Source organism: Pteronotus mesoamericanus, unplaced genomic scaffold, assembly GCF_021234165.1.
Source record: "Pteronotus mesoamericanus isolate MK-2021 breed Mesoamerican mustached bat unplaced genomic scaffold, CSHL_Meso_final scaffold_165, whole genome shotgun sequence".
In the NCBI taxonomy this organism is placed as follows: Eukaryota; Metazoa; Chordata; class Mammalia; order Chiroptera; family Mormoopidae; genus Pteronotus; species Pteronotus mesoamericanus.
In genome coordinates this window covers 4826223-4841952 of record NW_026555307.1, presented here as the reverse complement: position 1 = coordinate 4841952, position 15730 = coordinate 4826223, and the positions used below count along the sequence as shown (strand labels likewise).

The 15730-nt window shown below is 61.4% G+C and overlaps 1 protein-coding gene across 1 annotated transcript in view; it reads left to right on the top strand.

The window, feature by feature from the left end:
* The window catches only part of PEPD (peptidase D), a 117132-nt gene that overhangs the window by 100506 nt on the left and 896 nt on the right, over window positions 1-15730 (top strand). The window contains exons 12-14 of the mRNA XM_054588986.1: window positions 3186-3334; window positions 11927-12111; window positions 15468-15659. Of these exons, the coding sequence (XP_054444961.1) occupies window positions 3186-3334; window positions 11927-12111; window positions 15468-15659 (526 nt within the window). The remainder of the gene's footprint in view (window positions 1-3185; window positions 3335-11926; window positions 12112-15467; window positions 15660-15730) is intronic.

The window sequence follows — 15730 nt, the reverse complement described above, 5'->3', positions numbered from 1 at the left end:
TGTAATATCTCCCCAGATGTCTTAGATTATCACACGCATTCACGCGGCCAAAGATGGTAGGGTTCCTGGTGGTGTCCCCAGGCAGCCAGGGAGGAGGGACCCTGCATTCTCAGTTGAGCCAAAGTATGACTGAATTCTCCATTGTCAGCTTGCATTCAGAGGACGGGTGAAGTGGACACAAAGGAGTTGGAGGGAGGTGATTTATAAAAGAGATGGCTTTCATCCCTGGATTCCAGAATGGCTTGAATCTGAATAACTTATGTGTGTAGGAACTCTGTGGGGGATTTAAAAAAAAAAAAAAAGCAGAAAGATAGGGAACTGAGAGCACGAAAATAGACTTCAGCCCCCATGCCTGAGCGTCGCTGGGCAGGATGGAGCTGCCGGCTGGTTGTACACTTCCTTCTCCAGAAAGCGGATGATTTTAAAACAAAAAATACAGCTGAAGTCTCCTAGAATCTCAGTGGTGAAGCCAGGCTGGCCAAGGAGCTCCAGGCACCCGCCACCCCACGCTCTTTGGGCTTTGGGGGAGAGTTTGGAGAACTTGGCCGTCTTGTCTGCCTGGGGAACAGTCTCGTTTTCACTGCTTCAGATGCCTCCAGCATTTGGTGTGCTCTTGTGGGCTTCCTGGTTTTTTAAATAGTGCAATTTCTGTTTTTCTTTGACATCAGCACCATCCAATACATCTCTCTCTGTCTGGGGTGCTACTGCAAGCTGCCTTCTGATGTGGTGGGCCCCCAGCCTCTGTGTCCCCCACGCTCCTGACTGTCCTGTGCGCTCAGGCCATTTCTGGATGTGCTGAATCAGCAAACTATGAACCATTTCCCTTTGTTGCCTCTGAGGAGCCCAAATGAAAACACTCTGCGCCCTGAGTGAACCAGCCCACGGCCCCCCCGCAGCTCCTTTCCTCATGCCTGCCCGCACGCTGGCACCCAGGGGACTCACACCTGCAGCGCTGTTGCTGTCCCCATTTTAAAGGTGGAAAAACTGAGGCTTTGAAGGCCAAGGTCTGGAGCCGGGACAGGAAGGCCCATCTCTGTCTGGTGTCTGAGCTGCTGATCCCCCACCTCAGAGCCTTAGTTTCCCTGTAGTTTCAAGGTAAGATATGCCCACCCTTCCGGCCAGCTCTGGGGGAGTGTGCCCCGAGCAGGACCAAACCTGCAGATGGCACCCGGCCCGAACACTCTGTTGCGCCTGGAGCCACCTGGGGAACGGAGGCCTGGGTGTGTGTGATCAGGACCTCTCTGTGTTGTCACCCCCGGCTGTCCCACCGGGCTTGTACGGGTCACCTTGAGTGAGGCCCAGGTTCCCCCATCGGCCCGGCCCAGGCAGGGTCCCCTCGAGTCTGTGACCTTGACCCAACACAAAGTTCCCTTGCCATGCTGATGGGGGCTCTCTCCCCACCCACTGAGAGTCACCTGAGGGGTTATCTGGTGCCTTTTGCACCGTTGACACCGCCCATGGTGTTTTGCAATCGGGAAAGGGCAGGAGATTAAAAAGTGGCCAGCTGGGAACTTTGGATTCCAGCAAAACATCCGCGGGTCCTGAGCATTGGAATTTTTCCTTTAAAAACTTGTGGTGGTGCTGCCCGTGACGCCTGACTCCTTGTTCCACGAGCAGGGCTGGACACCCCAACTCGGTTATGTGGGATGGGGGCCCCCAAAGGCACAGGCCGCTTCTAGAACATTTGTTGAGCGGCTGTGTTTATCATTAGAATTCGGGCTTGAGCGAGAGGTCCCTGGAGTATAGTGAGCCCTGCAGCTCTGCCGGGGCTCAGATTTGCTGGAACGCATGTGGCCGCAGACCACCCCCCACGGGAAGCAGAGCAGGGTTCCCACCAGTCACAGGGGGCAGCCTCTGCCACCTCGGCTCCACCTGGCCCTGGGGTGGCAGGAGGACTTAAGGCCTGAGGCTAGATCAATGTCCCTCGGCTGGTTTTATCACCATCAGCATCATGACTTGACCGTGACGCTGTGAAGGGGCCGAGGGGGCTGGTGGGTCCCCGCTGTGTTTGCTGTTGAGCAGCCTGCTCAGGTGGGAGAGGACAGGGAGGCGTGCCCAGCCTGTGCACCCACTCTTTTCACCCGGGGCCCCAGTCAACCTGGTGACCCTGCGGGAGCCATGCCTAGGCCCAGCAGCCCCGTGTGCGCCCTGGCCCGTCCTACTGTGCAAAGGCTCTGAGGCCTGGGGGCCCTGTGCGCACAGTCTGGCAGCAAGGGTGCGGGGGTGCAGTTCCGCCCCCTTCCAGCCTCGCCGCACCAGGGCCCTCTCACGGGATGTCCAGAGGGCAGGTCCGCTGGGCCTGTCCCCCTGACTCAGCAGGCTGGCCCATCCGTCCCAGCACCCACCTGCCCCTGCTGGCTCATGGCTTTGTCTGTCAGCCCCAGGCCCTGTCTGTCCTCCCACTCTCTACTCCCTTTATCTGGGCCTGCTGGTCCCTGCTCTGCCACCTGGGGATGCTGGGGCTCCGGGCGGCCCCAAGGGCAGCGAGCGGCTGGCCAGGCCCCAAGAAACCCTGCTGGATATGAGGGCTGCCCTTGGCAGTGTCCTCCCTGCCCCTCCTTCAGGCCCTGCGGAACACATCTCTCCCACCCCAGCAGGGAGAGGCATGCTTTCTTCTGGTCAAGGGGACCCCAGGGCTGGAGCAGGGTCATTGGCAGAGCTCCACCCGGATGCCTGGGCCTGCGAGAGGCGGGTGTTGCGGCTCCATCTGAGTTCCCTGTCGGGTGGGTGCATCCATCCCGAGGCCCCTGCCCAATCCCATGGACGTCGCCTTGTGGCTACAGCCGGGTAGTCCTGGGAGGGCCTAAGGGAGTGCTCACATGGAAACCAGGTGGTAAAGGGTGTCCTGGGGACACCTCTGTCCCTCCCTCACTCTCCAAGTGAGTCCCCACGGCCCAGCATCCAGAGGGCAGGGCGGGGTGTGCAGGGTCAGCCCCACTCCCCCGCCCCCACCTTCCCTTCTCTGGGGTCAGGGGTCTCCCAGCATGGCGCAGGGTTCCTGTGGACACCAGGGTGGGAAGCCCCCACCTCTGCCTGAACTAGTCATATAAGTGAGACGGCTTGGCCTTGGCACCCTGACGTGCCCAGGACTCAGCAGGCTGCCCTTGAGGGCCGAGCGGGAGGAAAGAGTTGGGCCCGAGTGTCCCCAGGCACCCCACTGGCCTCACGCCCTCTTCTCCCCACAGCCTGTTTGACATGGGCGGCGAGTATTACTGCTTTTCTTCTGACATCACGTGCTCCTTCCCTGCCAATGGCAAGTTCACTGAAGACCAGAAGGCCATCTACGAGGCGGTGCTGCGGAGCTCCCGTGCCATCCAGAGTGCCATGAAGCCAGGTGAGGCAGGGCTGGGGGCTTGTGGGGAGGAGCCCCCGATGTGGAGGTTTGAGACAGCGACAGGCCTGGTTCTGTCCTCTGGGCGCCTCAGAGAAGGAGGCCCTGCACTTTACCACCTGAATCTCTGCCCACCGCGCATGCGTGGCCAGTAAGACTGGATGGTGTCAGGTCCCCAGAGTCACTTGTAGAAAAGGGGGCTGGCTGCCAAGCAGGGACAGAGCTGGAAATCAGCGAGCTCAGCCCAAGGCCACCCCATGCCCCATGTCCCATGTGACCTCCACCTGTACGCCCCCTGTCTGCACCGGCTGCTGGGATGCCAGCATGTCCCCTGCCTTGTCCTAAAGTAGAGTTCACGGCACCCCAGCTCCTGGTGGGACGTGGGATGCCCTCTTGCTCAGCACCAGCAGCCGCAGCTGGGTCTGTGGGGGCTGCGTGTCCCTCCAGTGTTCGGGGGATGGTGAGTAGAGGCTGCAGGGCCATCTGGGGTCTTGGCTGTGACAAGCCTTGAAGGCCAGACTCTGAGTTTATACTAAATTGAGGGGTACCGTGACAATTAGATTTGCATCCCTGTGAGGAGACTATTTTAAAAGGGAAAGAGAAGGTCCAAGTGTAAAAACCCCTGGTGTGGCCTCTTGCAGGCCCAGAACCCAATGGCTCAGCATTTGGCCAGTCAGCCCCTGTGGCCCCACAGGCAGTTGTTGGGATGTTACAGCCAAGTGCTGCTTTTGAGGGCCCTCAACGGCCATCACTTTCCGAGGAGGCACACTGGGGACAGGGTGGCCCCTGCCGAGCCCCGAGAGCCCCTGCTGGAGGCCGGGGAGCCAGGGAGGGGTGCTGCGGGGCTGCGAGGCCCCCCTCCATGCCCTCACTCGTCCAGCGGGAACAAAGCCTGGCGATCAGATGAGTCCCAGGACAGGGAGCTCAGAAATGCCCCAAAAGGAAGACAAGGAAAACCTAAAAGTCAGCTTATGTGAGGGACAGTGTTGATGGGACTTGCCTGGCTTAGCAGCTGACAAGCAAACAGTAGTACCTTGTGCTACGTGTCTGTTTAAAAAGCAGCAGCCGCCTCTGAGAAGCGGTGTGCACCGATGACTGTGGGGTGACTCTAGGACAGGTTGTTGCGTGAAGACAAGTGCAGGATGGGCTGGCCAGTGGCCCCCTTTCTCGTAAAAGGAAGGAGGCCGTGAGAAATGGATTCGCGTGTGCTTCTGAGTCCATGGAGGAGGCGCAGGGCCGACCGATGGGTTGGGGGCTTGGGGAGGAGGGAGTCTGCTCACTATGACCTTTTCATACTCTGACCTTTCCACCTGGCCTCTGTGAGGCAGTCACCCCAAGGGCATGTCTCTTCTCTTCTCTCCACACCCCTCCTCTCACCAGCGATGCACGCGTTTTGTTCCGTTTTGAGTAACATCAGCCATTTAAATAAGTATTTCAGGTGCAGTGAAAGGGTTTGGCGGGTGAACATGGGCTGTGGTGCACGGCCCCCAGGAGGGCCCTGGGCTGGGCGCAGCCCTGAGGGCTCCGGGGTCTCCCCTGTCCTCCTTGCTCCCTCGCTGTGCTGCCTGCAGCTGCACCATGTAGGACTGTCACCATGCAGGTTGAGCAAACCACATGGTTTCGTTCCGTAAGTGGACTCTTTGGCCTTGCCCAGACCGTTATGAACGTAGATGTCCTGGAGGCCCAGGCCCCAGGCTGGAAGAAGCCGGGCTCTGCTGCCCGAGAGGCCTGGGAGGGGGCCAGAGCCCACCCTGAGCTCCAGGATCCCATGCATCCATGCGCCATCACAGGCCCCTCAAGGAGCGTGGGGCGCGCCCGCCTGGATCCGAGCCCGCTGCCAGCCACAGCGCAGAGGGACCAGGGCTGTCTACCACACTTCACACTGGAGCCAGCAGGGCCAGCAGAGTGAGCCCAGGGTGTAATGGCTGCTAGGGAGGCCAGTTGGCAGGATGTTAGGCAGACAGGGCCTGGGCAGGACAGTGTCCAAGCCCCTGGCACTGCCTAGTCCTTGCCGGGTGCTGAGACGGGGGTGGTGGCCAAGGCCTGGACGACCCCACCTGCCCCCTGACCCCTGCACAAGAAAGCCTGCCGGGAGGACCTGAGTGGCATCTCCACAGCTGGTGTCCTGGCCAGCTCCATCAGCCAACAGACAGGCAAGCCCCCAGGGCTCTGCTTGGTACTGAGAGAGGACCGATGCTTGGTCCTGTGGGGCTTTCTGGCCGCGCCACTCTTGAGGCAGGCGCAAGGGCTCGGGCCCAGCCAGGCTAGTCCCTGCAGACTGCAGGGCGGTCCCCCCCAGCACACTGTGGGACACAGATGGGGTCTGCGCCAGGGCCTCAGGTTCCCCACGGTACCCCCCCCCCCCATCTTTACCACAGGTACTATGAGTGCGCTGCCGGCTCCCAAGGGCTGAGCCTGGCTCCACTGAGGTCACATGCAGTGCAGGCCCTGCAGGGGAGGGCTCTGTGACCACAGAGTCGCTCTCAGGCGGGGGCAGTTTGCCTCCGCATAGCAGCGAGGAGGCCATGGCCAGGCCAGCCCCCTGCCCTGTCCCAGCGGAAATGCCCCTGGTTTGTGGGTTCAGCTTCTAAGCCAAGACAAATACCCACTGAGACTGCACGATTGCTTCCTGCGACCTTCCAGGGAGGAGTGAATACACAGCCGGGGTCCCAGCAAGACACCCAGAGGAGAGGCAGAGATGAGTGATTACAGCACACACGGATCCTGGGATATGGCCCCAGGGATTGAGGATGGCGGGCCTTGGCCCTCAGTCCTGGGGTCAAAGGGGAGCATCCCACTGTCACCGAGCCAGGGACAGAGGGTTGAGCTCACTTAGAGGGGCCGCACGAGGGCGGGCAGGGGTGGGCCAGGCAGCTTCGGCATCTACCTGGGGGAAGGCCATCCATGTCAGCCCTGCTGGAGGGGGTCTGGACTCCCCCCGCCCCACCCAGGTTACATGCTGGCTTCTGATTGGGCGAAATCAAAGCTCTCCATGACTTCTGTCTCAGGGCATGCGGCCCGCCCCACGCAGAGCGCCCTGTCGCCTTGGGCACCAAAGCGCGTTGAAGGAACCCCTGGCCCTCATGAGGGGAGGGGGCTGGGGTAGCCCATCTCAGGGCTGTTCTGCAGACTTAGTCCCTCCCGTCACCTTGGAGCACTGAGGTCCCCTTTAGCATCCAGGTCTCTTACAGGCTCACCTCCCACTCTTCCCAGCACCCACTGCTCCTCCCGCTCCGTCCTTGCTCACCACCCACTCTGGTCGCCCTGGCCTGGGGCTGCAGGGCCCCACCCCTCGGCCCCCACGTAGGTGGTGCAGGCTGCGCACTGGGCTCTGGGACCCCCGTGGCCTGCAGAAGCAGTTGCGTCTTGGTCTGCGTGAACAGCCCCTCCATCATTCTGTGCACAGCCTGTGCAGCCGTCTGCAGCTGTCCCCAGCTCCCAGCTCTGCGCCTGGTGTCAGGGTTCTGGCCACCTAGGGGAGCGCTGCCAGCATGAAGCTGGGGCTCTCATTGGGGTGGCAAGCCTCCTCCTAGAGAGGGCCAGGCAACAGGAGAGGATGCTGTTAGAGCCTTGGTGACCAGGTGAGAGAAGGGCGCTGGGAGCCATGCGTCCCCCATGGCCTGTGGTCAGGGTGCCTTTGCGGACTCTGCCGCCCTCCATGGGGCAGGGGCAGGGGCTGGGGCTGGACCCCTTCAGGCCTCTCCTTAGAGATGACAAGGAATGCAGGGTGAGCTGAGAGAGGTATGGGGACAGCACACTACGCAGGCCACAGGTGCCCTCTGAAGCAGGAGCCAGGACCCAGAGGGCTGTGTTTGGGATCTGTGTCACCCCTCTGGCCTAAGAGGCTCCCCTGCTGGCTCTAGGACATTGGGTGAGTTCCCACCTTCTCTGGCCTCATTTACTCCTACGGGGCACTCTGCCAGGCTGTTTGTTGGGGGGTGGGGGGTCCACGAGGACACTGAGCAAGACAGCCACACTCAGCTCAGCATCCAGGCGCCTGCAGCTTGGGCACACGCTGCCCTTCCCTTCTGCAGGGTGAGTGGGTCCCCAGAGATCCTGGCATCAGGCAGGGGTCTGAGGCGCGGTGGGCTGACGGCCCTCAGTCCTGGGCCAGCTCGGCCTGCCAGGCAGCTCCCTGCAGCCCACAGGGCCTGCCTTGGGACCCCTGCCCTGAGCCTTCCCTCCTGCACCCCCAGGGCCTGGCGCACGTATCATCCCTGGAGGGCCATTGTCTTAGGATGAAGTGAACTCTTTGTCTGGAAGTGACTGTGAGGATGCAGCTGGGGGGTGGGGTGGGGGAGGTCTTCCGCTGCCTCCCCTGCTTGGCTCCAGGCCTCCGAGCCCCCAGGCTGTCACACTCTGGGCAGGAGGCCCCAGGGCTGTGATGGATGCAGCTGGGGCTCTCAGAATCGCCCCAGGCAGCAGGCCCGCAGGCTCCCAGCCCACCAGGGCACGGTGTGGCCTGAGGGGACCAGGTGGGCACAGAAGGCCAGCTGGTGACCTGGAGCTGCTCTTGATATACTGGGGCCTGGGCATCAGATTTTTGGTCCCTCTGAGTCAACAGGCAGACATTGGGACACAGACCCAGAGGCTACCCTGCCACCCTAGGGTGGGGGGCACACCCGAATCCTGGGCCCATAAGGTGACAGCACTGGCTGCAAGAGGGCCATGAGGGAGGCTGGGGTTCCTGCCCAGGCCGCATGTGTACCAGGCATGGAGCAGAGCAGAGGCCCCGCCCTCTCAGGATTCACATGGCATAACCAGGGTACAGCTGTGCCCTAACAGCATGGGAAGGGGCAGTCAGGGAGGGCTTCCTGGAGAAAGCCTCAACACAGAGGCCCACAGGAGGAATGGCAGTGAGTCTGAGAAGGTAGGACCCTTGGAGGGGTGGTCCCAGTTGGGGAACAGCAGGTAGAAGGCACAGGGGGGCACCAGCTCTTAGCACTGTTGGCCCAGGAGTGGATGAGGATGAGGCTAGAGACAAGCTATAGGCTGAGGGACGAGGGGCTCTGTCCTCGGGGCAGGGACTGGCCCTGTCTGACCTGTGTTTTAAAGAGGTGACCTTGGTGTCCAGGCCTTAGGCAGGATGAGGTGGGGGACACGGCATTGCAATGGATGGGGAGAAAACAGCAGGGGTCCAGGAGCAGCGGGGACCCACAGAGACTTCAGGTTCAGAAGGCGTTTTGGGAAGACGGTGAGATTTGGTATGTGCTGGAGGTGGGAGGGGGGCAGGGCAGATGGCACCTAGTCTCTACATGTGATCCTCGGTGTGGTATTCGCAGTACGAGCAGGCCTGGGGGACCAGTGATAGCTCCTGGCTGGGTCGTGTGGGCCCCAAGGGACCTGCGATCTGCTGAGACACGGGGAGTCCAGGAATCAGGGCTGGGCTTAGGCAGCGGGGACGCCCTCCACTTTGTGCCTACCCCACCCCTGCAGCCCAAAGACAGCAGCCTCCACACACTTAGGGACCCTTGCCCTGGCCATGAGTGTCGTAACCACCATCCGGGCCAGACGCTGGGCCAAGTTGCTGGAGGTTTAGTCACTGTCACAACCCTAACCACACACAGGCTTAAACTCTCACTCCCGGCCAAGAGCACTGTGTGCAAGGCCTTCCCTGCGGGCCCGCAGGCGAGGAAGACTGGAGGCGCCGTGGGGACCGCCTGGGCCCACACGTCCGGCCCCACAAGGGGCCACGAGGACAGGAGAGGAGCTGAGCTGCCAGCACAAGCATGATTTATACCTGATCCCCCTGCTGCCGAGGCCAGGCCGAGGCCGCAGCCCACTGGGGAAGCCGGCCAGGTTTGAAGGCAGGCTGCTGCCGGGGGCTCTCCTCTGGCATTGGGAAAAGGCCCCTGCCAGAGAGAAACAGAGTTGCGCTGGGGTTGTGGCATCAGCTTCCACGTACGACGCCCTTCCACAGTCCCAGAGGCCAGCCTCCTGCGTCTGCAGAGCTGCCTGGGACTCTTCTAGACCCAGAGCCTCTGGCGGGAGCAGATCTTAGGAAAGTGCACATTGTGCGTTCTCCCCTGAACCAGCACTCACTCTGCCAGGCTCCAGGGTGTGTGTGTGTTGGGGGTGCGGGGGGACACTGCTCTCCTGGGGGACCTGTGAGAAACATGGAGGCAGACCTGTCTAGGGGACTAAGTGCAAGGAAAGAAATCACTGGGACAGCAGATGGAGGTGAGAAGGTCTCCAGGGAGGGGCTGACTTTTATGCTGGGCCCCTGAGGATAAGAAGTCATAGGCCAGGCAGGGTCTGCAAAAGGTCTGAGGTAGGAAGACCTTAGTGTGCTTCTGGAACAGAGGGGGCCAGGCATGGAGCAGGGCACAGGCCCCACCTTCTCAGGGCTCAGAGGCTGTAACCAGGGCATAGCTGTGCCCTAACAGCACAGGAAGGGACAGTCAGGGAGGGCTTCCTGGAGAAAGTCTCAACACAGAGGCCCACAGGAGGAATGGGAGTGAGACTGAGAAGGCAGGTCTCTTGGAGGGGTGGTCCCAGGGGAGGCTGGTGTGGGGTCGATCTGTCTTGGAGAAGAGCAGTGACCCGAGGCTGAGGCAGACTGAGTTCGTGGCCCACGAGGGCAGTGAATATAAGAGAACCCAGGGGTCTGGCTAGCCACAAGTGATGGGTAAAGAGTGGCTTGTGGCAGTTTTGGGGGGGCCAGGCCCCCCATAGATGCTTCTGCAGCCAGCCATTTAGGGCTCCGCTGTGGCCATGTTTGACATGGGAGGCCTCTGAGGCTCACAGAGGTGAAGGCTTGTCCCAGTCACACAGCGGGGAGCAGCCAAGTTCAGATCTAGCGTCCTGGCTCTCCGTTGAAGGACACCGTGCCATCAGGGAAAAGCTCCCCACCCTCGCTCCACCCTAGGGTGCAGGCTGGGCTCTCCCTCCATGCTGCTGTGGCTATAGCCAGGCCCCAGGACACCACCCCGACCTCAGCACCTCATGGCCTGAGGCAGGTAGAACAGGGCTGGACTCCAAGGTCGCTCTCTGCCTCCAGAGGCAGGCCTTGGTGTCCTCCACCCTGGGTCTCCCTGTGCCTTGAGCCACCAGCTGACCACTGCTCTGTGAACTAGCCAGCGGGCTGCCCCACCGACCTGCTGAGCACCTGGATCCTGGGGACCCAAGAGGTGGGACCAGCCCTGTTCCTTAAGCCCACCCAAGACCCCAACTCTGGGCCCTCTATCTGGCAGGGGAGGAGCCCCCCTCTGGGGGACTGGTACCCAGTTCGAGGGTCTGAGAGGTGATGGCCTATGTCCCAGGGTGGGTTCTCATCTCTACCTCTCCAGCTCATCATCTGCCCTCTGCCAGCCACAGAGGTTCAGAGCCCCAAGCCCAGACCCTGGTGGCGCAGCTCTGGCCAGTACAGGGCCCAGAAGGCCCCTCACAGTCCGGAACCCTAGTGCTGGCCCCTCACAGCGGCGACCGACAGCGCTGGGTCATGTGGAGGGCAGGGCATGGTGGTATGGCAGGAGGGCCCCCCGGGAGCCAGGGTTGCCGCCCACATGGATGAGGCTGCGCAGACAGGGGTTGACCACCCTCCGTGGCCAGAGCACAGTACAGGGGTGCAGGCCCCCACCCTGCCTGCCTGGCCTTGGAGCCGCTGACCTTGGCAGGCACATGCCCGCCCTACATTCAGCCCTTGTGGGCTGGAGCAAGGAACTTCGCTGGCCTAGGTCTTTGACTAGTGCTTATGCCACACACGGAATGCCCTTGAGCAAAGCTGAAGGTGGGGTTCCATGGAGCCCATGGGCAGGGCGGGTGTGTCCTGGGGATGGCCAAGGCTCTCTGAGTGGGGCTCTCTAAGAGCCCTGGACTGCAGTCCCCAAAGGCCCCCTGGGGAACTAGGCAGGACTGAGCTGCAGTCCCACAGAGCCTGCTCACCCCAACTCAGTGCTCTCCCCAGAAATAAGGGACAAAGATGAGCTTGATTAGCAACCTGGGGCTTGGAGTCTGGGCCGCCATGGAGATGGTCACCCAGGGCTGTAGCAGGTGGAGCCACAGACCCCTGCCAGCCAGCCCTTGAGGCTGTGCCAGCTGTACCTTAACCCAGAAACGTTTGCTTCCCTACAGGGGCTCCCAGAGTGATTCATCCCCATTTGGGGGTGTGCAGTATCGCCCCTCTGCTCACGGGCTTTCCCTTGCCCCTTAGCCTGGGGCTCTTAGGCAGTGTTTGGGCCTGAGCTTTGTCTGGAGTTCCCTGAGGCTGCCCCACACCCACTGTTGGGGACATTCACCTCTCTCCCGGTGCCCAGGGGTCTGGCTGAGGTCTCATGGCCCCAGGAGCCCGCACTGGCTGGGAGCAGACACAGCGTGGGCAGGGAGCAGACCTGGCCTAGGCCCCTGGCCATGGGTGACAGCAGCCTACCTCTGAGGACACAGTGGAGAGGCAGGGGCTCAAGGTCCAGGGCTGTGGCTGAGAGAGCCCTGCACGGAGGGCCACCCCGGCCTCCTCATCCCTGCCCCTCCGGCGTCCCCCGCGGACCGCCTGCCTCAGCCACTGTGAGGGCTTCACGTCCTTCAAACCTTGCCCTGGGGAGCCCTGGCCAGGCTGTGCGTCTCCACAGCTCACTGCAGCCTCCTTCTGAACCGCAGGCGTTTGGTGGCCGGACATGCACCGCCTGGCCGACCGCATCCACCTGGAGGAGCTGGCCCGCATCGGTGTCTTGCACGGCAGCATCGACGCCATGGTCCAGGCCCACCTGGGAGCCGTGTTCATGCCGCACGGGCTCGGTCACTTCCTGGGCATTGATGTGCACGACGTGGGAGGCTACCCTGAGGTCAGTATGGACACACCGGTCCAAGTGGCCTGCCTCTGGACTGTCACTGAGCCTGGAACTCCCCAGGGCAGGTTAGGGCTCCGGGAGACAGCTGGAGCGTAGTGATGAGTCAGGCAGTATAAAAGGAAATGGGGTCCCGTAGTGATGAGTCAGGCAGTATAAAAGGAAATGGGGTCCCGGCAAGGCCCACTGCTCCTCCTTCCCTTCCACCCAGCGGGTGGTCCTGGCCCAGGCGGCTGCCACCGAGCCTGCACCCCCGAGGGCCCTGGTCAAGGCAGGGGAGTGTCTGGGAGCATGCCTACTCTGTGTGGTGAGCCCCCAGGCAGTGCACTGGGTGTGGCCTTTCCTGAAGGCTGGTCGGTGGTCAGTGCTCAGTGTACGCGGTGGCCACAGGACAGTGGGAACCCAGGAGCTGGGTCTTTGTGATGGAGTGTGACACTGCACTGGTCATGTCCTCCTGCCTCTGGCTTCATTCAGACAAAGACGATAAGGCTCCACCAGCTGGTGGCTGGCCCTGGTCTCTCCTGGGACTAGCTAAGCCCAGTGCCCTCACAAACCAGCAACAGATCCCTTGCCCCGTCCCTGGGGCACCCTCTGTCTGCAACCCCGCCCCCAACCCCTGGGCCAGCAAGTCCCTATGGCCTCTTCATCTCCTTGGCGGGGGGAAGGAGGCCTGTGTGGGCATCTCCAGCTAGGCTTTCCCCTGCACCTCCTACCGACTGATCCTTGAAAGGACCACCCAGGGGGCCTTCAGGAGGCCCTGCCCGGCAGGTGGCTGCAGCCTCTCGCCGGTGGGTGGTGATGAACCCGGCCTTGCTGCCTGGCCTGGTGCCCACAGTGCAGGGGCTGATTGTGTAATCAGTGCACGCCCTGGGGCCCACCAGCCAGTTAGCCAAGACTAGGCTTGGCCTGTTGGCTGCAGGGTATTTTGAAAGCACTAAGAATGATTGGGGGGTGGGGGGGTGGAGAGTTGCTCAAGAGAAGCATTATTATTCAATTATTTTTTTCCTCAAGTGTAAACAGTTAAATTTAGAGAAACAAAATCAGTTTTAATTTCCTAATTTCTATCCATCACATTGTGTGCAGGGAGCCAAGAGCGGGGCCTTCCAGACATTGTTAACTGAGGTTCGTTATTCATTAGTCGCCAAAGCCCTTTTTTTCCATCAGAGAAAATTGGCAGCAAACTGTTTTCATCTTTTCCAGTAAGCAGCCCTTTGTGCTCAGTCTATTCTTCTGACAGATAAACATTGTGGAAAAAATATGGCTTTTCCTATAAAAGTCATTTGTTTTATTTCAGGCCTACAGACACATCTGGGTCTCCTCTGCTCGGAGCCCAGTAAGAGCTGAGGCCCTGCAAGCCCTGTGCCTCGGTGGAAGCCGGCAGAGGCCGGTGCCCCACGCCCAACGAGGCTGGAGTGCCTGGGCCAGAGGGGCTGGGGGCTCGGCCTCTCCAGAGTGGGATCTGCTGTGCCCTCGGCCAGCCCCGTCCTCCAAGCCCGGCTCTGGCCGTCCTTGGTGTCCCCTCCCAGGGGCACACTCCTGAGCAGGAATGTTCTGAAGGGGTAGTGGTTGGTGCACTGGGGCAGGTGTTTCCTCCTGTGCCCCCAGGGGTCCCTGCCATTCCCTCCTCACCTGAAATTTTCCAGAAGGAAGGAAGCCTGTCTCTGCAGAAGCTTGAGCAAACCGGCCCCCACCTCCCCCCGCCCACCCACCGACGTGCACACCCATGAAACAGCAAAACATGGGTCCATAACAACTGAGGGGAACTTGTCAGGTCTCTGCCTCCGCTTTGGCAACCTTGGAGTGAGAGAAGGGGGCTGGCACTTAGGGGTAGCATGAGGGTGAGGGACAGGAAAGAGGAGCCCAGGGCAGGCATGGACTGCAGAGGGCAGGAGCAGGAAACCTGGAGCAGAGCCCTGGACTCCTTGCTCTGACAAGAAGCTTCTGGGCAGGAGATGGCTCCCACCCCACCAATTCGCTGGCACCTGACCCCAGGGGCTGCCATTCCATACTGGACCCTTCCAGGCCTTCACCCTCCCGACTTACGCCCTCCAGGCAAAGTGTTGGGCTGGGTACCACACCGGCCAGGTTTCTGTGCCCAGAGCATGACCCACAGGGGTCACGGTGCCTTGGTGTCCCTTCACCACCTCCGCCCCAGCATGGCTCATGCCAGGTCCAAGGGGCTGTGTACGCCAGTCTCTGTGTGCCCCACTGTCCCCGCCCTCATGGAATCATGGTCACAGCCTTCCCTGCTGTGCCCAGCCATGGGGGCTGAGCCAGCCTGTTTCAGTTACCTTACATGAACCACTAATTGAAGTCTGATGTTTTTGGCCCCCAAACAGTCAGAAGTGACAGCTCCATCTCCAGCAGCTGGGCTTTCAGGGAATTGCTGCGAGCAGGGTAGGGCAGGCTCAGAGCCTGACCAGAAAGCCTGCTTGCTGCCCACTCACTCACAGGCCTTGGCTGAGGGCTGGATGGGTGCCTCAGGGACCCGGGGAGATGGGGAAATGTCTGCAAGTGCCCCAGGCTCCACCTGCCCTCACAGCCCAAGCAGCGCTGTCAGCCACACCTGTGTGAGGACAGGCCCAGGCTGGGTGCGCACTTGCAGGGGAGGGGGCGCCTCTGCCAGGAGCGGCTCAGTCCTCACGGGCCAGGGGCGCTGTTGTCCGGGCTCAGCTGAACAGCGCAGAGCACAGGCTCGGGCCATGCACCTGGAGTACGCGTGCATTAGCGCAGATACACGCCAGAGCTGGTGCTGGTAGGCCCGTCCTGATGACAGTACCTGTCCCCCCGTCCTGGAAAGCCATGTGGAAAACCTGGGACTTGGCCTGGGGGAGCCAGGCCCCAGCACTTCTGGGGCTGGTTTCCACTTGAGTTGCCTGGAAGAAGAGATGCAGCCGGTGGCCTCAGCCTCCTTAAGAGCTTTTTTGGCCACATAGCTTTGGCTTCTACTGCTCCCCTGGCTAGGGGAAGGCCCAGGTGAGGGCAGCCGGACACCCAGCCAGCCCCCTGGGCAGCTTGCCCTGTGTGTGTGCATGTGGTATCCACAGGGCTCCTGCAGGCATTTCTGAGGGTAACGGGCAGGGACACAAATCTGCGGGGCGGGGGGGGGCGTGGTATGCAGAGAAGAGGGCCTTCTCTGAAGAGCTTGCGGCACAGCACAGCGGGCGTAAGTCTGGGCTGCAGGCCCCCACCCACTACCGGTCACAAAGCCTCCCCAGCAGCTGCAGGGAGACCCCACAGGGCTGGAGCCAGCCCTCACACAAGGATGCCTGCGTGGGCAGAGGAGGGCTTCGCTGGGTGTTCCTGTGTGTGAGATGTCATTTGGGTCCTCCTCACCATCCCTCTAACCACAGGGCACGGAGCGCATTAATGAGCCTGGCCTGCGGAGCCTGCGCACCACACGGCACCTGGAGCCAAGAATGGTACTGACCGTGGAGCCAGGCATTTACTTCATTGACCACCTCCTGGACGAGGCTCTGGCTGACCCCGCACGCGCCTGCTTCTTTAACCGCGAGGTCCTGCAGCGCTTTCGTGGGTTTGGTGGGGTGAGTATCAGTCAACAGGCCCCGTGTCCTTGCTCCTAGAATGCTCCCCGCCCCATTGCTGTGTGCCACCT